Raw genomic sequence first — 23,489 nt, 5'->3', positions numbered from 1 at the left:
TGGAGCTGTGGCTGAAGTGGTAGAGCACTAGTCTTGAGCATAAAAGCTCAGAGACAGAACCCAGGCCCTGAATTCAAGCCTTAGGATTGGCATACACACATCAAAATACCAACACAAGGTTAGAAAAGAAGTAGTTAGAGCCATGGACCTCCCAAGAGCAACTGCAGGTTATGCTAGAAGGGCATGAGCTGCTCCTCTCTTACCTTGGAATGTCCACAAAGGTGATGAAGCAGCCTTGTGTTCAACTGGAAGGTTTCTAGTAAGCTCAGAACATCATCCTACAACCAACAATATCCATAATGTTGTATACAAATGTTCTTCTCTCATTCTAGGTGCCAAGACATCCTTGCAACCAGGGGCTACTAAGAGGATGAGGATGAAGTGCAGGCTTCAGCCTCTGTCAACAGCCATCTTAACGTGGCCTAATAGGAGAGTGGTAGCCAGCTCCCAACTCTCAAGCTCCCTCTTCTGTCTGTACCTTGTGTCAACCTGAAGGTCTTAAGACACAGACTACAAAGTTGTTTTTCTTTGAGGAAGGATCAGTACTCAGGATGGCCTCTTCTACCTCAGCCTTAGGTTTGCAGGTTTAAATAGTTACCATGCCTCGTTTTTTCTATCTGCAAATTAGGATAAACCACCTTTTTTTCCCCCTCTTTCAGGATCAAGAGAAACAAAGTAAGTATTGTGTGTATACTGCAAATCCTAATTTGCTAAATACCAATAGAATTCATGTTTCTATCCTTACTTCACTACAGTAGTTCTGGATGTCACATGGCTTAAATGAAATGAAGACTTTTCACTATAACAATGAAGAATTCCACAACAGTGACAAACTTTTTTTTTAAAAAACTGGTTTATATCAGTTATACAGACCCTTCTCTTTTATTTTACTGTTGTATCTCCACACAGTTCACTGTATTCCAATCAATTTCACCCCTCTATCACACTCCCTGCTTCCCCTCGGACTCCCCCTGGACATAGGAAGCACGTGAGGTCTCCCTTTCAGGCTGTCTGTCTATCTATCCATCTCTCATCTACCAGAACAGCCACCTGCAGATCAGGGGTAGAGGAACGGTGAGACTGAAGAGAGTGGTCTGAGGAGACCAGGCTACTTTGGAATGCTCACACGTGGGCAGCCATGGCTCAGGGTAACATGGCATTAGAGAACTGTGGACCAGAACATGGGCAACAGGTTGCTCCCGCCCTCAGCCCAACCCTGGGATAATCATGGACTTATTTTCTGTGCTTCAGAGAATGTTTTTGCTCCCTGTGTGTAGCTCTTACCCGGTGTTTTCTAAAACTGAAGTCTAGAAGAGGCATACATTGCTTCAGAAATGCTTCCACAAAGAGCCGTCCATACTGAAAAAAAGAGACACACTAGTGATTTCTGACTAAAGACTTTCACACATAGAAAGAGATGTGGCTGGAGGCGTAGCTAAACTACACAGAACCATCCATGAGCAAAGAAGCCATGTGAGAGGGTAAGGCCTTGATTTCAAGCCTGGGTACCCGAACAAAAAAAGAATAAAAAAGGAAGATTACACTCTGAGGCTGGCACTGGGCAAAATAAAAACCATATCTGAAAAATAACATAAAAAAGGGCCGGGAGCATGGCCCAAGAAGTAGTAATAAGATGGCTGGGAGGGTGACTACGGCTCAAATTCAGCTGGGCTGCTGCCATTCCTCCTAATTCTAAGATTCTGACCACAAGTTTTCAAACTCTTAAGAAAACTGCTTTCTGCAGTCATCAATTGGAGTAGGGACTCTTTTCTCTAAATACCACCTGTCAGCACAGATCGTATCCTGGCATGTTGGCAGGGTCTTAAGCAATTCACCTCAGCTGAGACATGCTCCATAATAAGTCACAGAAAGAAAAATACTGAACAGGACCCAAGGAATTTCTTACCTTCAAACATACATGTAAAACAGGACGACTATCAAATACCTGGAGAAGCAAAAGATAAGAAACCATCAGGGCTGGGAATATGGCCTAGTGGCAAGAGTGCTTACCTCGTATACATGGAGACCTAGGTTCAATTCCCCAGCACCACATATACAGAAAACGGCCAGAAGTGGCGCTGTGGCTCAAGTGGCAGAGTGCTAGCCTTGAGCAAAAAGAAGCCAGGGACAGTGCTCAGGCCCTGAGCCCAAGGCCTAGGACTGGCAAAAAAAAAAAAGAAACCATCAAGCACCTCAGCCTCTTCCCATCATGCAAACTATAACTTTAGGAACTGCAGAAAATTCTGAAATGAAGAAGGCATGTCAATGGCGTGCCTCCAAGAATCTCCAGGTAAAATTTCAGAGCACAAGAGAGAATAACAGTCTAAGCTGAAAGGCTAGTATAATCAGAAGCCTAGAGTGTGAAAAGCTGAGTACTCAGTACTGGAAATGAGAATGCACTTAGATCTGAGGTCTCAGAGCAAAGAGAGAGCGGAATGACTCATGGTAAGTGTTATGGCATAGGTGGGGCAAAGAAGAGAAGGAACAAGATAGTGGCCAGGGAGAAAAGTAGATACCTGGAATGGGCAGGGCAATATGGGAAAAGGACATGGTCCCAAAGGAGGGTGAGAAGGAACAAGGATCCTCAGTTTCTGCAGTTAGCTGGAGTCCCCGTACTCACTTTTATCAGGTTGATGAGGATAGTGAAGTCTCGAACCGCCATGTTCCAGTAGAGGAGCTTCTCTTCATGAATCTGGAGATAGCCAAAGAAAGGAGCAAATACCTCTATTGTATTCTCACTATTACAGTTTCCTATTATCCCTCCAAAGAGATGTGGCATCTTAGTGCACTTCCAAAACGCTTCTGTATATATTGTGAAAACATTAGCATACTACAGGGAGGCTTATTTGTCCATGTTTTTAGTTTTATGGGTGTTTGAACTCAGGACCTAGAGCTTACCTGAGTAAGCTAGCATTCTACCACTTGAGTTACAACATGTCTTCAACCCAGCTTTTTGCTGGGAGTGGAGTCTTACAGACTTTGGAGTCTAGCCAGACCTTGAACTGCAATCCTCAGATCTCAACCTTTTGAACAGCTAGGATTACAGGCATAAGCCACCGGCATCTGTCTAGAAATCTTTTCAGTAATACACAAGTAGTTAAAAGCCCTGTGCAGCATAACTACTTGCCACCAGATCTCTGTAACTTTTTTTTTGATTGTGTGTGTGTCTGTATGCTGGTACTGGGGCTTGAACTCTAAGCCTGGATGCCGTTCCTGAGTGCTAGGATTACAAGTGTGAGGCAGCACCTGGCCTCTCTGAAAGCTTGATTCTATATGAAGTCCTTATTCTCAGCAGGCTGCCTCAGATCTGGTTAGCAGGCTGCAAAGGCGTACAGCATCTCAAACGGGCTGGCTTACCTCATGCCAGGTGGCAAGTGGCGAACTGGGCAGGAGCCAGGGAAAACACAACCCAGCTTTCACCTTCCACTAGAGAGAAAGGAAATCAAACCAAGTGCTCTTTGAAAAAACTCCTAGACCTTGGTAACTCAAAAGAAATCATTCAAGACAAACCCTTATCCCAAGAAATGAAAGCATCAGCAACTTCTAAGTAATCCAGAATGTGTTTCTTGTTTGGGAAACATCTGACCCACCTGCTGAGAGTCTGCTGCTGTGCCAGCCTGAAGACCTTTCGCTGTCTTCTCCAGCTCAGCCATCATCACTCGGAAGAAGATGACAAAGGTGTCTCTGAAAGAGGGGGACAAAGACCGGTGCTGGTGGTTCACACATATATTCCTACCAACTCAGGAGGCTGAGATCTGAGGATCATGATTTGAAGCCAGCCTGGGAAGGAAAGTCTGTGAGACTCATCTCCAATTAACTACTAAAAAGCTGGAAATGGGGCTGTAGTTTAGTTCGACTGACAGAGCACTAGTCTTGAGTTTTTTTTTTCTTAAGTCACACACACACAAAAAAGAGCTCAGGGAAAATGACCAGGTCCTGAGTTCAAGCCCCAGGACTGGCCAAAAAAAAAACAAAACAAAAAGTGGACAATTAAGTGTGCATGCCAACTTGATGATGCACTGCCTAGAAAGAACTTCCTAGGGTCTCCTTTCACTTTTTTCTCTTCTTCCTTCACTTTTTTTTTTTTTTTTTTTTTTTGGCCAGTCCTAGGCCGTGAACTCAGGGCCTGAGCACTGTCCCTGGCTTCTTTTTTGCTCAAGGCTAGCACTCTGCCACTTGAGCCACAGTGCCACTTCTGGCCATTTTCTGTATATGTGGTGCTGAGGAATCGAACCCAGGGCCTCATGTATACGAGGCAAGCACTCTTGCCACTAGGCCATATTCCCAGCCCCTTCTTCCTTCACTTCTGTCTCCCTGTGCCTCCATCTTGTATGGGCTGGCAGTTTTCTCTCCCCCCAATAAACTCTTTTCTGCCTGAAAAAAAAAAAAGAAAGAACTTCCTACGAAGAAGCCAAGGGACACAATGTAAGTTCCTTCCCCTCTCTGAATGTACCTTCACTAAGGTGTGGGGTAAAGGAAAAAAAAAAGATTTAGAAAGGATATATTTATGAGAGGAGGTGGTCTGATGGTATGTATAGAAAGAGTAGTGAAGTAGAAGAGCGAAGATGTGTCCTGGTTCCACATTCGTTATTGCCTATGTACACTTAAAAGTTCCGGTTGAACCCTTTATTTTCCTTAAGAGTAAATTCAGGTAATGATACTGACTCCCCAGAATTACTGAAAGGATCAAGTGACAAAAGATGTGAAAGTGGGGCTGGGGATATGGCCTAGTGGCAAGAGTGCCTGCCTCGGATACACGAGGCCCTAGGTTAGATTCCCCAGCACCACATATACAGAAAACGGCCAGAAGCGGCGCTGTGGCTCAAGTAGCAGAGTGCTAGCCTTGAGCGGGAAGAAGCCAGGGACAGTGCTCAGGCCCTGAGTCCAAGGCCCAGGACTGGCAAAAAAAAAAAAAAGATGTGAAAGTGGTATATAAACTGGAAAGACAAAACTGTGTGTGCTGGCACACACCTGCAGTTGGGTGTTAAGGCAGAAGGACCATGATTCCAGGCCAGCCTGGACTACGTGGCAAAACTCTATCTTAAAAAAGAATCCCCAGGGGCTGGGGATATAGCCTAGCGGCAAGAGTGCCTGCCTCGGATACACGAGGCCCTAGGTTCGATTCCCCAGCACCACATATACAGAAAACGGCCAGAAGCGGCGCTGTGGCTCAAGTGGCAGAGTGCTAGCCTTGAGCGGGAAGAAGCCAGGGGCAGTGCTCAGGCCCTGAGTCCAAGGCCCAGGACTGGCAAAAAAAAAAAAAAAAAGAATCCCCAGGGGCTGGGGATATGGCCTAGTGGCAAGAGTGCTTGCCTCGTGTACATAAAGCCCTGGGTTCAATTCCCCAGCACCACATATATGGAAAATGGCCAGAAGTGGTGCTGTGGGGCTCAAGTGGCAGAGTGTTGGGGACAGCTGTGCCTTTAAGAGGCCACAGCTGGCTTTAGCTCGTCCCCTCCCCTTCTGTCTTTAACAGGAAGAGAAGCCCCCGCCCCTGGGGGCCAGCACATGTCTGATGGCCAGGACCCCAGAACCCAGGCCTTGGGGGGGCTGGGTCTCCGCCCATAGAGGAAGTCCCCTAACATCACTTGAGGGACAGCCCTTAAAGCCAACCAGCAGTCCCTCTCCTGTGCCCGCCTTTGGGGGTATATCTGTTGGCTCCTCATGTGAATAAACAGAACGCCCCAGAGGCTTTCTCCGAGATTTCTACGCGCCCGCGTCTTTCCTTGGGCTGGTGGGCATGGGGTCTCGCAACCACACGTGAACTGAGGCTACATTGGGATCCCGCTTCTGCGATTAACCTCTACTGGCTAGGAGGCGTGAGAGAGCAAGAATGGATCCCACACGGAAGAGGCAGACAAGCCCAGGACCCCCTCCCACGCAGAGGTGCGGGGGGGGGGGGGGGCGGGCGGGAGAGCTAGGCCCGGCAGCAGAGTGCTAGCGTTGAGCAAAAAGAAGCCAGGGACAGTGCTCAGGCCCTGAGTTCAAGCCCCAGGACTGGCAAAAAAAAAAAAAAGAATCCCCAGAAAACTGGACTTTCTGAGATTAAGAAAACTATGACTATTAACAGACATAACTGATCAAAACATGCATGATCAGATATATAATGACCTTGCCCTTTGTTTTATTTGTAGAACTGACGATTAAACCCAGGCCTCACACATGTTAAAGCACATGTGCTATCACACTGAGCCACATGATCCGGCCCAAAGGATATACAGGTAGAAGGTCAGTGCCTTCTCTTGGAAGGAAGGTACAGTGGACTCTCAGTGTGCAATTGTATCAGAACTAGATAAAGAGAAGGATGGCTATCAGGCAACTATACCTGTGATTATATTGTAGGAAAAGAGCAGTTGGCAGCATTCCCTTACCGGTTCAGTGTAGGGAACGTGGAAGAAGATGCACCTTTTGGGGAGTTGATCAGTTCTGGGACTCCAATACCAGCAATCTCTTCTATGGCTTTCAGAACACTGTCTGTGTGCTCTAGGTAGATGCTACACAGGGAGTCATTTAAGGAAGAATGAACACAAGTTACAGAATTTCTAAGCCATCTCTTTCTTGAGATGTTGCCAGGTACTAAGCTTTGAGTACTTCTGCTTTTACTTTTTATTTTTTGGCCAGTCCTGGGGCTTGGACTCAGGGCCTGAGCACCGTCCCTGGCTTCTTTTTGCTCAAGGCTAGCACTCTGCCACTTAAGCCACAGCACCACTTCTGGCTGTTTTCTGTATATGTGGTACTGGGGAATCTAACCGAGGGCTTCATGTATATGAGGCAGGCACTCTTGCCACTAGGCCATATTCCCAGCCCCCTTCTGCTTTTACTTTTAAGAATGAAGGTTTTAAATACTTATCCGGGGGTCAAGTAAACAAAGACTCAATCAGAAATACAGTTAGACACCTTGGACGTGGTGGACATATCTTGGTTACCACTCACTTTTGACTGTACTGAACAGTAAGAAAACAGCTGAGGGCAGAAAGCACAACTGGAGCATCTTAACAGCTGCAGATTTCAATGTGAGTTTATTTAAAACTGAAACCTACTGCACTACTTTCAAGCTTGGCCCAACAAAGGTCATTTCTCACTCCCTGACCAGATGAGGGGCTGTTACAGTGGCAAAATGGAAAAAGGCCAAGGGGCTCACTGGAGGAAAGCAAACATCTTACCAAAGCATGTCATGGAGTTGGTCATTGAAGCCAGCATTCTTCTCTCCCTCCCCATGCGGCCAAACCTGACACAGAAATTGTTTGGCCATGGAAGCTGTTGAAAAACAAGACAAAGGTATCTTACTCTTGTATCAATGAGGATGCTGTAAATAACGTGAAATGACCAGATAACCCAACTATTGCCTTCAAGGAAGATTTTTTTAGCCAAAAGGATTAGAACTTGAAGTTTACTAAGAATGTCTTAGTCTAACAAGCAGTTTTTAAAAAGTGACTATTTTCCTGCTGCAGTGCCCCTTCTTCCAGAAGTAGAACCATTAGTCTAAGATGTAATATATCCAATTCCCTCACCCCATTTAGAAACAACCTGGACAGATAGACTCACAGAAAGGTTGATGGTGTCATCCTATGAAAATCTAACAAGGAAATCTGCTGTATTTTGGGAGATAGGAAGGGAGTGTGCGGGGAGGGATGAAACTCATTGGAATACAGTATAAATGTGGAGCTGTAACAATAACACTCCTCCTGTATAACTAACGAGTCAATTAAAATAAGTAAAAATACAATGTCAGTTGACCTAACCAAAGTTACCCCGCGTAATGTTATAGCTCCTTCTAGGAAAAAAAAAATGTTATAGCTCCTTCTAGGAAAAAAAAGGACAAAATTATAAAAAGTCCCAGGTTTATACACATGAGATATTAACCTATTCCTGACCCCTCCCCACCCCCCAAAAAAGGAAGGAAGATCTGGACCCATCACCAATTTTTAATTTCTTCTGAGCAGGAGCTGTAGATTTCTCCAAGAGGACCATCAGAAGTCTGAGGAGATAAAGACCACACTTGAAATTGGGAATGCTGTGATGGAAATTTTGCAAGTAGTTGAAGCTCTGGCTGTAGAGAGACAAGAAACAAAACACAACAGTATTACATGTACTGAAGACATAGTGAAAACCACAGGCGTTGTGCCAGTGCTCTACAAAGGTGTACTGCACGGCCTAATCAGTACCCTCATTTTCAAGAGATTAAGTACCAACTTTCTCTCAGGCAACTTGGTAGAAGCCAGGGCAGAAAAGATGCCATGGAATGTTCACCTTGAATTGTCACGTGTGCCAAGAAACCCAAGTTACTAAGCTGATCTGTGCAATCTTGGATAAAGTATTTGTTCTTTAAAGGCTTTGGCAGAAGCAATGAAAATAATATTTAAAAGCTGAGTTAAGGCAAGCACTTTTGGCCCCCACTAACCTTACTTGATAGGCTGAGATCAGAAGGATGGAGGTTTGAATCCATCCTGGGGAGAAAAGTTCTCAAGACTATCTCCAAAATAAACAGCATAAAACCGTGCAGGAGGCATCGTTCAAGTAATACAACACTCGCAAGCATGAGGCCCTGAGTTCAAACCCCAGTGACTCAGTAGAAACAATGTGGAAGGAAGTTATCAGAGAAAGCCTATCTATTCTTGAATCATTAAGCTACACGCAACACAGCTCTTTTATGTGTTTAGTTTTGTTGTCAGTTTTAGGGATTAAACTCAGGGCCTGGGCACTGTCCCTGTGCCTCTTTGTGCTGAAGGCTGGTGCTCTACCACTTGAGCCACAGCACCACTTCTGCTTTTACTTATTTTTCAAGTAAGGTCTTCTGGGGCTGGGAATATGGCCTAATGGCAAGAGTGCTCGCCTCGTATACATGAAGCCCTGGGTTCGATTCCTCATCACCACATATATAGAAAAGGCCAGAAGTGGCACTGTGGCTCAAGTGGCAGAGTGCTTGCCTTGAGCAAAAAGAAGCCAGGGACAGTGCTCAGGCCGAGTCCAAGCCCCAGGACTGCACCCCCCCCCCCAAAAAAAAAAAATCAAGTAAGGTCTTCTATTTTGTCGGGTCCATCCTGGAGCATAATCCTCTTACCTACAGTCTCTAGCATGGCTTGAATCACAAGCATGCCCACTAGGCCTAGCTTATGGGTAGAGGTGTAGTGTCTAGCTACTTGCTTGCCCCAGCAGACCTCCAACCTTGATCCTTCTACTCTACCTCCTCACTAGGATGAGCAGCCCTGGGGCTTCAACTCAGGACTTAAGTACGGCTTACCTAAGGCTAGCGCTCTATCACTTGAGCCACAGATCACTTCTAGCCTTTTGCTGGTTAACTTAAGAGTCTCACAGAACTTTTCTACTGGGGCTGGCTTTGAACCCTAATCTTCAAATCTGAGCTTCCCTGGATTATAGGCCTCGTGCAACCTTACCACTTTTTTCCTTGTTTTAAAGTAATGTATCATACATGCTTAGCTTTCAATTCAAGAAAATGATGAAAGACAAGGAATCACAATTAGTTCAAATTTGCCATTTAAAGAAAACAAGGGGGCTGGGAATATAGCTCAAGGTAGAACACTTCCTTAGAATGCAAAAGGCCCTAGGATCTATCCTTAGAGTTGAAATGAAAAACAAAACTTGTTCTGTAACATGTGACTGTTCTACAGAATAGTTCAGTGGTAAAACTTTTAACTAGCATGTGCAAGGACATAGGGTAAACCCCTAGTAATGCTAAATAAATAAAAACACAAGTTATTCTTTCCCTAGATATGACCCATTTCAGTCTACTCGAAGTATGTATCTTCCCTAGGAAACTGTGCCATCACTTTCATAAAACAAACAAACAAACAAAAACAGAAGCCAGCTCCTGGCTTGAGAAATCAAAGACATCAAAATTCCAGGTGGATGCCAATGGCTCACGCCTGTATCCTAGCTACTGAGAAAGCTAAGATCTGAGGGCCAAGGCTGATTTGACTTCTCAGTACCACATACACAGAAAAAGCCAGAAGTGGCACTGTGACTCAAGTGGTAGAGTGCTACCCTTGAGCAAAAGGAGCTCAGGGACAGTGTCTGAGCCCTGAGGTTCAAGTTCCAGGACTGTCAAAAAATAAAAATAAAAAGTTAAGTAGGATGGATTTTTTTTACATTACTTAAAAAGGATTAAAATTTATAGGCTGAGGTATGCATGAATTTAACCAAGGTCCTTCCTTCCTCCCTCCCTCCCTCCCTCCCTCCCTCCCTCCCTCCCTCCCTCCCTCCTTCCTTCCTTCCTTCCTTCCTTTTTTTCTTTCTTTTTTGCCAGTCCTGGGCTTGGACTCAGGGCCTGAGCACTGTTCCTGGCTTCTTTTTGCTCAAGGCTAGCACCCTGCCACTTGAGCCACAGCACCACTTCTGGCCGTTTTCTGTATATGTGGTGCTGGGGAATCGAAGCCAGGGGCTTCATGTATATGAGGCAAGCACTCTTGCCACTAGGCCATATTCCCAGCCCCTAGTCAAGGTTTTTTTTTAATTTTTAAAATTTTATTTTTTATTTTGTTGCCAGTCCTGGGCCTTGGACTCAGGGCCTGAGCACTGTCCCTGGCTTGTTTTTTGCTCAAGGCTAGCACTCTGCCACTTGAGCCACAGAGCCACTACTGGCTGTTTCCTATATATGTGGTGCTGGAGAATCAAACCCAGGGCTTCATGTATACGAAGCAAGCACTTTTGCCACTAGGCCATATTCCCAGCACTGAAGGTTTTTTTTTCAAGCTTCAAAATTTATCAGAATTCATAAGTGAAAAAGTCCATGCAGTAAGAAAAACCTGAAAAAAGAAATTTTCTTCACAACTCCTGACACTCAACATTTCTCAAAGGAATTTTGCCAATCCAGTTCCTGAGAGTTTCTTAGAAACACACTCTAGGACACATAGTTTCACCCACCTGATCAGATCCTCCAATGGCTGATCCCGTTCTATCTGCTTCAGCCGGCTAGCAAGGACCTCAAGGCCTGAGTATAGCAAACTGCGATTTCCAATGTGAAAAAATCCACTCCTAAAAGAGAGCCAAGATAAGTGGTTAGGTAGTTTACTTGGTTTTGAAAAGATCACTTGGACAGCACTGGAGGATCCTAGCCTCCAGCCTGTGCCAGCAGCAAGGCAACAGCACTTTCAGAGAACTGAAAGTTTCAAGGATCAAATTCAGTCACAGCTCTGAGTTGAAGAGCTTCCAAATAAAAGTCTTTCCTTAAAGATCTAACAGTGTGTTATTTCCTCATTCCCTACATTTCCAGGATGTCAGTCTTCTGCAAACCCTGTTTTGTTAAATTGCTAAGTCAATGTAAAGATGTACATAAAAATTCACTATGGGTGGGGCTGGGGCTATAGCCTAGTGGCAAGAGTGCCTTCCTCGGATACACGAGGCCCTAGGTTCGATTCCCCAGCACCACATATACAGAAAACGGCCAGAAGCGGCGCTGTGGCTCAAGTGGCAGAGTGCTAGCCTTGAGCGGGAAGCAGCCAGGGACAGTGCTTAGGCCCTGAGTCCAAGGCCCAGGACTGGCCAAAAAAAAAAAAAAAATTCACTATGGGTATATGCTGAAAATAAAAAGTATTCCTTCCTCTACATTAACAAGTCTAGAAAGCTCTGTCTGAGGACTATATTTCATATTGCCTATTCTTCTCCGAGTCTAGACCAGCACTTTAGGCAAGGCCCTTTTCATTGTCACATGGGTCGTTCATGGCAATATTTTCTAACAGTGTATGTGTGTTCCTTTCTAATTCATCTCATACAGTCTACCAAAAAGGTTTTTTCTTTTTTTTGCCAGTCCTGGGGCTTGAACTCAGAGCCTGAGCACTGTCCCTGGCTTCTTTTTGCTCAAAGTTAGCACTCTACCTCTTCAGCCACAGTGCCACTTCCAGCCTTTTCTTATATGTGGTGCTGAGGAATTGAACCTAATCATGCATGCTAGACAAGAACTCTATCACTAGGTCACAATCCCAGTCCCCCTTTTCTTTACTTCTGGTGCTGATAGTGGGCATGAACTAAGGGCCTGGGCACTGTCCCTTTAGCTTTTTCACTCAAGATTGGCACTCTACTATGCTGAAAATGAACTACACAACTTGTAGGCAGGGCTAGGAGGGAAAAACTGTGTGACAGGAAGGAAGGAGTAACAATGTCCCAAAAGGAATGTACTGGTCAGATTTATGAAACTGCAACCCCTCTGTATATCACCTTTATAATAGCAATTTTAAAAATAGATTAAAAGGGGCTGGGAATATGGCCTAGTGGCAAGAGCGCTTGCCTCCTACACATGAAGCTCTCGGTTCGATTCCCCAGCACCACATATACGGAAAACGGCCAGAAAGGGCGCTGTGCGCTGTGACTCAGGTGGCAGAGTGCTAGCCTTGAGCGGGAAGAAGCTAGGGACGGTGCTCAGGCCCTGAGTCCAAGGCTCAGGACTGGCCAAAAAAAAAAAAAAAAAAAGTAAAAAAAAAATAGATTAAAAGAAAATTGGCACTTTACCACTTGAGCCACATCTCCACTCCCCCAGCTTTTTGCTGGTTACCTGGAGATAAAGAGTCTCATGGACTTTCCTGCCCTATCTGGCTTCAAATTGTAATCCTCAGATCTCAGCCTTCTGACTAGGTAGAATTACAGGCATGAGCCACCTGTGCCCCACCAAAAATATTTTCTTAAAGCACAGCATTCATTGTATTTTGGCTGGATGAAAAAAACTCTTAAGATTGCTTTTCTACACATTCACATTCTTCTGCTTAACCTTCAAAGTCCAGGAATATCTAACTTCTAGATCTTTTCCTCCATAAAAATTTTCTAAGCCACCAATGGTACTACTGGGTTTTGTGTGTATATGTGTGACAATACTCGGGCTTAAACTCAGTACTTCATGTTCTCACTTAGCTTTTTTGCTCGACTGGCGCTCTACCACTAGAGCTACAGCTCTATTTTTTACAGTCCTGCTAACAGCATGTGAGTATACCAGTTGTTTCACCTTCTTGATAACACTTGGCATACTCTCATTTAGCCATGTTAGTGGGCGTGTTATGCTATCTCACCACACATTTCCTTTCCTTCTATGTGTTTAAATTGCCATCTGTTATCTCCCAGATAAAGTATCTGTATTCAGTGCTGGGTGTTAGTGGCTCACACTTACAATCCTAGCTACTCAGGATGCTAAGATCTGAAGATTATAGTGCAAAGCCATCCTGAACAGAAGAGTCTACAAGACTATCTCCAATTGACCAGCAAAAAGCTGGAAATGGAGGCGTGGTTCAAGTGACAGAGTGTTAACTTTGAACAAAATATCTGAGAGTGTGTGGCCCTGAGCTCAAGCTCCAGTGCCTGTTCACACACATGGACATACACACGATCTCTTCCAATCACCCACTTCTTTTAAGTACAAAGGACTAAAAAATGACTAGTTAAAGCTTATAGTGTAGCAGGAAAGATGAATGAGAAATCATAACAAAATATAGTTTTCATCACAAGAGACTTAACAGAGAATAGCTGGGCTAGCCTATGGGTTAGAGAAAATGTCTGTGAAGATGTGAAGTTCAGGGGCTAGGCATATGGCCTAGTGGTAGAGTGCTTGCCTTGTATACATGAAGCCCTGGGTTCGATTCCTCAGCACCACATATATAGAAAAAGCCAGAAGTGGCACTGTGGCTCAAGAGGTAGAGTACTAGCCTTGAGCAAAAAAAAGCCAGGGACAGTGCTCAGGCCCTGAGTTCAAGCCCCAGGACTGGTTATGGTCCCAGGCAGAGGGAAAGACAATAGGGGGAAAGTCAAACAGTAGGGAGCCTAAAAAGCTAGACAAGAATGTGAACTCAATGGGGCTGGGAATATGGCCTAGTGGCAAGAGCGCTTGCCTCCTACACGTGAAGCTCTTGGTTCGATTCCCTAGCACCACATATATGGAAAATGGCCAGAAGGGGCACTGTGGCTCAGGTGACAGAGTGCTAGCCTTGAGCCAGGGAAGAAGCCAGGGACAGTACTCAGGCCCTGAGTCCAAGGCCCAGGACTGGCCAAAAAAAAAAAAAAAGATTGTAAACTCAAGAAAATCCTTGTATTAATCAGAGGGATAAGAAATGAGACATAGAGACATAGTGTAGGTCAAAGATGCTGGTGAGGTAGAAGCAATGGAGAGAGAGAGAGAGAAACAGGAACAGATGACTAACAGAATGTCACCTAGAAGAACCAACAGGACTTGGGGACCCCAAGTGGGTAGGAGAAACAGTAGACAGCAGAGAGAAAGTGAAGAGAAAGTGACCAGAGCATAACTCCTGGTTTTTGACTTGGACAACTGGGATGCCATTTACTGAGCCATGCAGAGCTGGAAAAAGAGATGCTATACTCATTTTGGATGAGGTGCTGATGATACAGCTAAGCAGGCACTGAGCAGTCAGCTGGATATAAATGGCTATAGCTCAGAATATAAAATTAAGCATACATTTAAGCTTGGGAAAGCTTGCCTGGAAAACCTGTGTAAAGAGACAAATGTGACAGGGCCTATCTCAAGAATAGAAGGATTTAAAGGACACACCTCTATTCTACTTTTCTCCTAACTTTGTTTTCCAACTTTCTACATCCCTAAAGTCTGCAAATCTCAATGTTTCTGCAGTGCTCCAAGAAACTCTAGCTGACAACGGGTTTAACTCTTTGCTATATAATTTGAGACTTAATTACAACTTATTTCTTAACTAAAAGCCTCAACTAGTAGGCAGTGGCATACACCTATAATTCAAGCTTATCAAGAACCTGAGATCTGAGGATCACAGTTCAAAGCCAGGCCAGTAAGAAAACTGTGAGACTCTTGTGGACTCTTACGGCCCAAGTGGTAGAGCGCCAGCTTTAAGTGCAAAAGTTGAACAAGACTATTGTTGACGTTATTTTTAAAGCTCTAAATGAATTTCCTGTGGCGTACCCTACATGGTTACTGTATATGATTTTGGTACACTAGATATTGTATATATGCCTACCTGATCTAGGGAAGGGAAAGAAAAATGAGGATGTAAGATATCACAAGAAATGTATTCACGGGCTGTGGATATAGCCTAGTGGCAAGAGTGCCTGCCTCGGATACACGAGGCCCTAGGTTCGATTCCCCAGCACCACATATACAGAAAACGGCCAGAAGCGGCGCTGTAGCTCAAGTGGCAGAGTGCTAGCCTTGAGTGGGAAGAAGCCAGGGACAGTGCTCAGGCCCTGAGTCCAAGGCCCAGGACTGGCCAAAAAAAAAAAAAAAAGAAATGTATTCACTGCCTTATTATGTAACTGTACCTCCTTTGTACAACACCTTGTCAATAAAGTTTAATTTAAAAAAAAAGTTGAACAAGAGTATAAGGCTCTGAGTACCAGCCCCAGAACCAGCAAAAAAATAAACAATTCAATTATTTAAGTCTCTTTAGTTATTTTTTTGAGATGGGGTATCACTATGCCACCTAAGCTGGTCTTAAACACATCAGCTGAAGCAATACATTCACCTCAGCCTCCCAAATAACTAGTACTACAAGTACATCTCACTATCTCCCGCTCCCCCAGTTATTATACAATTCGATAAGACTAAGAAGAAGATACAGTGGCTCATTTCTGTAATTCCAGCTACTTGGGAAGCAGAGATTGAAAAGAATCTGGTTCAAAGACAACCTAGGAAAAAGTCTGTGAAACTCCTCCTCACTAGTAAGAATCTCGATGCAGTGGCTAAAGCTTGTCATTCCAACTATGTGAAAAGCATAAATAAGAAGATTGTGATTCAGGCTAACCCAAGGAAAAAGCAAGACCATATCTAAAAAATAACAAAAGTGAAATGAGCTGAGGGCATAGTTCAAGTAGTAGAGTACATGCCTCGCAAGCTTGAGGCCCTGATTTGTTGTTATTATTAGCTCATTGGCAAGTCACACACACATTGTCAGAAGACTACTAAGGGAGTTAATAATAATGGCTCCATAAAAGGAAGTAGGTGTAAGATCAAATGAGGAAGAATAAAGCATGATAGTTACATAAAATTTGCTTCTCTCTACCTTAATAACTCAGTATCAAGTAAAGTACATACTTAACACCACCTACTAGTACACCTTCCATACGTACCAAGCAAAAAGGCTGTGAAAAATCTGCAGTAGCTTCTGATAACAGGAAGACATGATGTGGGATTCTGGAGTTTTCCCTCCCAGCCTATCAGCAACTGAGCACTAAAAAAAAAACGATCTTAGGACACGTTCTCCAGCAATTACAATTTTCATCACCAACAACTGACTTTAGGTTGACTTAGTGATTTCTACTCTAAGACAGTAAGATAGTCTCTGACCTGGAAGTAGTTGTGAATGTTCTCCAAATGGTTACACATTGGGGCCAAAAGCTGAACAACACAATGAACAACTTCCTGGGTAGATTTCTGATGGAGATGTGAGAATCCAACATTCCAGCTTCCTTTATTCTACAATAAAAATCAAACTTATGGACATATTCTCTGAAATCAAAAGTTTGTTATGGCCAGGCATCAGTGGCTAATGCCTATAGCTACTCAGAAGGCTGAGATCTGAGGATTATGGTTCAATGCCAGTCTGGGCACGAAAGTCTACGAGACTCATCTTCAATTAACCACCAGAAAAGTAGAAGTGGAGTTCACTAAAGAGTTATGATACCAGGTAGGAGTGGACAGGAGACCTGAGCTGGTTGCCTAGTATGCTATTCTTTTTTTTTTTCTTTTTGTCAGTGGTGGGACTTGAATTCATGACCTGGGCACTGTCCCTGAGATTTTTGCTCAAGACTAGCATTCTACGACTTTGAGCCACAGAACTATATCTGGTTTTCTGGTGGTTAATTGCAGACAAGAGTCTCAAGGACTTTCCTACCCTTGCTGTCTTCAAACCACGATCCTCAGATCTCACTCTTCTGAGTAGCTATGATCATAGGCGTGAGCCACTGGCACTCAGGTCTCTAGTATGCTATTCTGACAAAGGAATAAAGAGAATGGCTGTAAAAAAAAAAAAAAAAAAAAAGAAGAGGGGCTGGGAATATGGCCTAGTGGCAAGAGCGCTTGCCTCGTATACATGAAGCCCCTGGCTTCGATTCCCCAGCACCACATATATAGAAAACGGCCAGAAGTGGCGCTGTGGCTCAAGTGGCAGAGTGCTTGCCTTGAGCAAAAAGGAAGCCAGGGACAGTGCTCAGGCCCTGAGTTCAAGGCCCAGGACTGGCCACAAAAAAAAAAAAAGAGAGAGAATGGCTTTTGTAGAGTAATAATAGTGTTTGATGAAGACCCATCACAACAAATGAGGCAAAGCTCACACAAAGGAGGTATTCCTTAGCTATGCGGGGAGTATAAATAGGAGCACTGTAATCCAGGCTGAACCAGGAGGTACTTAGATTGATAGGACTGACTGAATAATACAAAGAAAGAATCAAGAAATCAGATCCTCAGATCTCACTCTTCTGAGTAGCTATGATCATAGGCGTGAGCCACTGGCACTCAGGTCTCTAGTATGCTATTCTGACAAAGGAATAAAGAGAATGGCTGTAAAAAAAAAAAAAAAAAAAGAAGAGGGGCTGGGAATATGGCCTAGCGGCAAGAGTGCCTGCCTCGTATACATGAAGCCTTGGGTTCGATTCCCCAGCACCACATATACAGAAAACGGCCAGAAGTGGCGCTGTGGCTCAGGTGGCAGAGTGCTAGCCTTGAGCGGGAAGAAGACAGGGACCGTGCTCAGGCCCTGAGTCCAAGCCCCAGGACTGGCCAAAAAAAAAAAAAAAAGAAAGAAATCAGATGCATTAATGTTCAAATGTCATATTTTACTGTTCCCATCACCCACTTGTCCCCTACATGCTAGATGCACATTTATACCTACTCTATACATATGAGGCTGTTTCCCAGTGACCAAACACAAAAGGAACAACTAACTCATTACTAACATTGCTTGCTTCCAAATCCAATAAGCTCAAGTCCTAGTCCTCTGCCTCTACTTACCTTGAGGAAGGGAATTCTCTTGGCAAAAGACGGGGTCAGTTTATTCTCTAACTTGTGGGAGAGATCTTCCAGCAAGAAAAGCAGCTCAGGAGGCCCAAGTTGCATAACCTCTGTTGCCTGTTACATGAGGAAAGGGGGATTAATTCTAAGTGTGTTCTCTACACTGTAGTGTTGGTACATTTCACAACATTCACCCATGGATGGTGGGTAGAGAACTTGACTTTCTTTTGTAGGGCTTGACTCAGAGCCTCACCTTGGCCAGGCTTTCTTGCATATGGTTGGTTCACTGCCACTTGAGCCATGTCTCCAGTCTAGCACTGTGCTAGTTAATTGGATATAGATTCTCACACTTCTACATGGATGACTTTGAACTGAGAATCCTATAGGTCTCAGTCTCTTGTGTAACTAGGTTGACAGGCATAAATCACCAGTGCTTAGCAAGAACCTGAATTCTAATGTGAAAGAGGAAAAAAAAATCTCTCTATTACATATAGAGAATAAGTTTTCTGTCAATTTATCAAAAGTCAAAGTAAGTTTGGCACTTGCCAGTAATCCCACATACTTGGGAAGCAGAGAAAGGAGGATCACAAATTTGAGGCCTGTTTCGGCAAAAAGGTAATATGATCCTGTCCCAAAAGCAAAGTATGCCTATAATCTTGTAAGAATTCATGATATTGCAATTGTTTTTGATCTGGAGAAATTCTATTCTTCGCTAAGATCTCTTTTCAAAAATTATCTCCAATGGGCTGATAGAGTGGCTCAAGTGGAAGAGCACTTGCTTAGCAAGTACTAGGTCAGGTTGAAATCCCAGTACCATTAAAAAAAAAAAACAAAAACATATCTTCTGGCTAGCCACAGTGTCTCATGCCTATAATCCTAGCTATGTGGAGAGTCTGATTGCAAATTATCTGAGGAGGAGGGTCTGAAGCCTGCCTGGGCATTGTTAGCGAGATCATACCTAAGTGTTAGCGTGACCTGAGTGTCCTGAGAGGCTGAAGGTAGTAGGAAGGCTGAGTTTTGAGGCTAGCACTGGACAAATATAAATGATCTTTCCTTAAAAAGAACTAAAGCAAAAAGAGAGCTGGGGACATAGCTTAGATGATAGAGTTCTCAATTCAAACTCTAGTACTGCAAAAAAAAAAAAAAAGTTTTCTTCTAATCAAGTGTTTAGGCATATGCCTGAAATCTCAGCTACCTGGGAGGAAAAGGGATCAGGAGGTAAAGTGTTTGATGCTAGTCAAGGGAATGTAAAGGAGACTTTATCTCAAAAACAAATAATACAGATAAGAGAGAGGCATAGCTTGGCTTAGCTGTAGAGCACTTGTGTAGCATGCATGAGGTCCTGGGTCCAATCATCAGTACTGCAACAACAACCACAAATATCTTTTGTAGGTGTGGTAGCTACCACACACCTGTAATCCCAGAACTGAAGGGAGGCTAAATGAGAAGGACTAACTGCAGAGGTTGGATTCTTAGCTCTTTTCCCTGAGGAAATGTCCTCTACTACCAACTTCATCATAAATACCATTCTCTAATCAAATTTTGATAGTATTTAGCTCAGATCATTAGTAAGTAAGGGACATCCACAGAGCAGATACTGTCAAGTGTGTCTACTTTTTCTATTAGATAAGAATCTATAAAAAGGCAAGCACAATACTGTGTGTAATATTGCTCTGCCAGAGTCTAGATTTTTATAAGTATAATAAAGTGCCAAATTTACTCTGGGGCTGGAGGTGTAGCTCTGCAGGAGATTGCCTGCCTGGCAAGTGTAAGCCCTTAGTTCAAACCCAGTAAAACATACACACACACACACACACACACACACACACACACACACACACAAAATATGGCATCTGTTGGATGCTAAAATGTCATGATGTGAAAACAGCATTGACTGAAAGAAGCTACAACAGTGCCCACCACAAAACTAGTCTAAGTTGCTTGCTATTTCTTCTTTTTTATTTTTTAGTATTTATTATCAAACTGAATTACAGGGAGGTTACAGTTTCATACATTAGGTATTAGATACATTTCTTGTACTGTTTGTTACCTCCTCCCTCATTCCCCTTCCCCCTCCCCTTTTCCCTCCCCCCCCCACCATGAGTTGTTCAGTTCATATACACCAAACATTTTTGCAAGTATTGCTTTTGTAGTTGTTTGTCTTTTTTTTTTTTAGCCTGTGTCTCTCGATTTTGGTATTCCCTTTCAATTTCCTAGTTCTAATACCAGTATACACGGTTTCCAATATACTCAGATAAGATACAGAGTGTAGATACAACCACAGGAAGGTGACAGAAGAACATCATCAATAATAGAAGCTACAGATACATATGGGACATTGAAAGTAGTTACAACTGTGATATAACAATCGTTTACATAACATGGAGTTCATTTCACTTAGCATCATATTATGTGTTCATCTTTAAGGGTATAGCTATTGGGCTCTTGTGATCCTCTGCTGTGACTTGCCTAAACCTGTGCTAATTATTCCCTATAAGGGAGACCATAGAGTCCATGTTTCTTTGGGTCTGGCTCACTTCACTTAGTATAACTTTTTCCAAGTCCTTCCATTTCCTTACAAATGGGGCAATGTCATTCTTTCTGATAAGAGGCGTAAAATTCCATTGTGTATATGTACCACATTTTCCTGATCCATTCGTCTACTGCGGGGCATCTGGGTTGGTTCCAGATTCTAGCTATGACAAATTGTGCTGCAAAAATATGGAACGCTTTACGAATTTGCATGTCATCCTTGCACAGGGACCATGCTAATCTTCTCTGTATCGTTCCAATTTTTAGTATATGTGCTGCCGAAGCGAGCACAGTAGCTTGCTATTTCTTATCTAAAGGACCACAGTAGTACATTTTATAATGTCTAACATACTATAAAAAACTTACTACTTACAAGTATCAGGATGAAGATAACTACTCCTCCCTCCCTCATATACAGGCCTTGGCCTCTGAGACTCCTCCGCCTTCTCTTCCCCAGTCCTGACCACATGCTGAACAAGTATTTTACTACTCAGCTATACCCCAGTCAGTGTTGATTTGGGTGTGTGTGTGTGTGTGTGTGGTGTGTGTGTGTGTGTGTGGTGTGTGTGTGTGTGTGTGGTGTGTGGTGTGTGTGTGTGTGTGTGTGTGTGTGTGTGTAGATAAGAGTCTCATAACTTTTTGAACCGAGAACGAGAACCTCAGAACCTGAGATCCAGAACCTCAGAACCTCAGATCACAGCTTCCTGAGTAGCTAGGATTATAGGCGTAAGCTCCCAGCACCCAGCCCCCAGCCCTTCCTCCCCTCATTCCTTTCCTAATAATAAGAATGAACCTAAGGAGCTTTCTGAAAGGTTAGGCTATCAGATTACAGTCAGTCACTTACTTCAGTGTGCATGTCAGTATCTAGGATGACCTTTGTCACAAGTCCGCAGTGTAGAATAGAGAAGACCTCAATGTCCAGCTCTCGGAAAAAAGCATGGTAATTTTGTAATGACACAGATGTCTTTCCTTCCATCTCTGTGGACTCCTGGCAGGAAAGTAGCAGCAATCAAAAGAAAAAGTAAATTTTCTATGTTAACCTAATTTGGGTATGGGGGTGAGGAGGGGGTGCTAGTCTGGGGCTTGAACTCAGGGCCTAGGCACTTTCCCTGAGTATTTTTGCTCAAGGCTAGCACTCTAGCACTTGAGCCACAGATCCAACAAAGGACTACAAGTATCAGTCTAGTGGTAGAGCACCTACTTAAGCTCTGAGCTCAAACTCTAGTACTGCCAAAACATAAAGTTTGTAAAGCAAATAACCAATAAGGCTAAGAGTGTGTCTCAAGTGGCAAGGTACTTCCCTATCATACAATCTCCAATACCACACACAAAACAAATAAGTAAAATAAATAAAATAAAAAAGGAGTACTTAGAAAAAACAATGGCATGGCAGAGATAAAGACTAAGAATCCCATTCAAACTTTGCTATTAGCAGACTCTATCTGCTGATCTGTTCCCTAATTATTTGCTTCATAAAATGCAAGGTATCAAGCTGGCCTGGCCTTCTGTAGATCTCACAGGCCTTCACATACCCTGTTACACACACACAGCCTGTTACACACACACACACACACGCTGAAATTCCAATACCTTGTCTACGTGGCTTCTACCGGACAGCTCAGTGTCACATTCTGTGTCATCTTCCTTGGAAAGTTTGTCAGGGGACAATACTTTGCTGCCATCTGCTTTTCGTTTAATTCCTCCTAGTATTGCAAAGGAAAAATAAATTAAGTAGTTAATAATCCTGTTTTGCTAAATATTGCACCCCTCAGGCAAAACTTCACGAAAACTAAGTTATAGAATAAGCTGGTAAAGAAAGGAATCAAGTGCACAATTGAATGTCTTGATACATACATAATCTTTTAGATTAATGACAGAGATAAAGGGAAAAGAACATACTCACCTAACTTTGTTTTTTTTCTGTTTTTTGCTGAGGCAGAACTGCTATGAGGTATTCCATTTAAAGTTTCCAAATCAAAATGTGCAAGAGGAGGGACAAAGTCTGGGGTGACTGGAACAGAGAGCAAGCAGACTTGGTGTGAACCAACCACACAGACTGGGATGCAGTCACCCAAATGGCTAAAACTAGTTCTCCAAAACTACCAACTGAAGGAATGACTGTATGTGAAGATATACTCGTCATTGGACACTATTCTGCATAGCAAAAAAGTCAGAAGACTTAGAAGAGTATTACTGTAACAGATTCCAATAAATAAATAAATGATGTAAAACAACTGAACAGAAAAAGGACTAAAAATAAACTTGCATTTGAAATCTGAAGATATTAACATTAGCCACAGTAGATTGTTTCATTATTTTAGATGAAGACTTGAGGGTCCACATTTTCTCCAGGAGATTAGCTAGCATTTCCTCCTTTTCTCTCTCCCTCCTCCATTTAATTCATTCATTCATTCAATTTGTTTTTTGTGGTACTAGGTGTTGAACTCAAGGCCTCACACAATTGAGCCACACAGCCCTTTGTTTTATCTTATTCAAGTGATGGAGTGCCAGATATGATTGAAAATACTGAGTAAGAGAAAATGCTAGTCTTGAACCAAAGATGCTTAAGAACAGCAGGCCAAGCCTCAAATTCAAGCCCCAGGACTGACGCACCCACAAAGTTATATGGCACAAAGTTAAATTATTTACCTCTCACCATGGACATTACTGGGGTTATCAGGATAGGATCTTCTTACCTGCCAAGTACTTTTCCAAGATTCCCTGCAGCCCTACGATGTCTTTTAACCGAGAGAGTAGCTTCCCTTTAATCTCAGGTGGTGTTTGTAGGCAGAAAGCATTCATAACCTATAAGTACAAATTATATGCTTAGACTCTGACATTTCAGTTTCTAGCCTTATTACATGACCCACTGAGAGCTGAATGATGTCACTCAGCAAGTTATCTGTGAGTTTAGTATGTACTATGGTTTAGATCTTAAAAGTCCTCTTAATGCTCATATGATAAAGCCTTGATCTCTAGCTACTGGGAGGTGGTTGGATCTTTAAGAGGTGAGGCCTGCCAGGCACTGGTGGCTCAC

The 23,489-nt window shown here is 43.3% G+C and overlaps 1 protein-coding gene and 1 non-coding gene across 3 annotated transcripts in view; both read right to left on the bottom strand.

The window, feature by feature from the left end:
• Fancd2 (FA complementation group D2) overlaps nucleotides 1-23,489 on the bottom strand; it is a 64,252-nt gene that overhangs the window by 5,802 nt on the left and 34,961 nt on the right. Inside the window, exons 26-42 of one of the 2 annotated variants that reach the window (XM_048356225.1) lie at nucleotides 23,149-23,257; nucleotides 22,356-22,463; nucleotides 22,043-22,155; nucleotides 21,297-21,440; nucleotides 17,921-18,037; nucleotides 16,262-16,390; nucleotides 16,045-16,145; nucleotides 10,882-10,992; nucleotides 7,920-8,050; nucleotides 7,164-7,257; nucleotides 6,372-6,494; nucleotides 3,591-3,684; nucleotides 3,358-3,426; nucleotides 2,621-2,692; nucleotides 1,907-1,945; nucleotides 1,285-1,359; nucleotides 204-278 (exon numbers count right to left, since the gene is read on the bottom strand). In XM_048356225.1, coding sequence (XP_048212182.1) covers nucleotides 204-278; nucleotides 1,285-1,359; nucleotides 1,907-1,945; nucleotides 2,621-2,692; nucleotides 3,358-3,426; nucleotides 3,591-3,684; nucleotides 6,372-6,494; nucleotides 7,164-7,257; nucleotides 7,920-8,050; nucleotides 10,882-10,992; nucleotides 16,045-16,145; nucleotides 16,262-16,390; nucleotides 17,921-18,037; nucleotides 21,297-21,440; nucleotides 22,043-22,155; nucleotides 22,356-22,463; nucleotides 23,149-23,257 — 1,704 coding nt within the window. The remainder of the gene's footprint in view (nucleotides 1-203; nucleotides 279-1,284; nucleotides 1,360-1,906; nucleotides 1,946-2,620; nucleotides 2,693-3,357; nucleotides 3,427-3,590; nucleotides 3,685-6,371; nucleotides 6,495-7,163; nucleotides 7,258-7,919; nucleotides 8,051-10,881; nucleotides 10,993-16,044; nucleotides 16,146-16,261; nucleotides 16,391-17,920; nucleotides 18,038-21,296; nucleotides 21,441-22,042; nucleotides 22,156-22,355; nucleotides 22,464-23,148; nucleotides 23,258-23,489) is intronic. The other variant, XM_048356226.1, reaches the window with a different exon arrangement.
• Nucleotides 20,636-20,743, bottom strand: LOC125358920. Its single transcript, XR_007212440.1, has one exon. It is a non-coding gene; the product is annotated as a U6 spliceosomal RNA (small nuclear RNA).

The sequence above is a fragment of the Perognathus longimembris genome, chromosome 10 (assembly GCF_023159225.1).
Source record: "Perognathus longimembris pacificus isolate PPM17 chromosome 10, ASM2315922v1, whole genome shotgun sequence".
NCBI lineage: Eukaryota > Metazoa > Chordata > Mammalia > Rodentia > Heteromyidae > Perognathus > Perognathus longimembris.
This window is presented reverse-complemented; position numbering and strand designations above follow the sequence as displayed.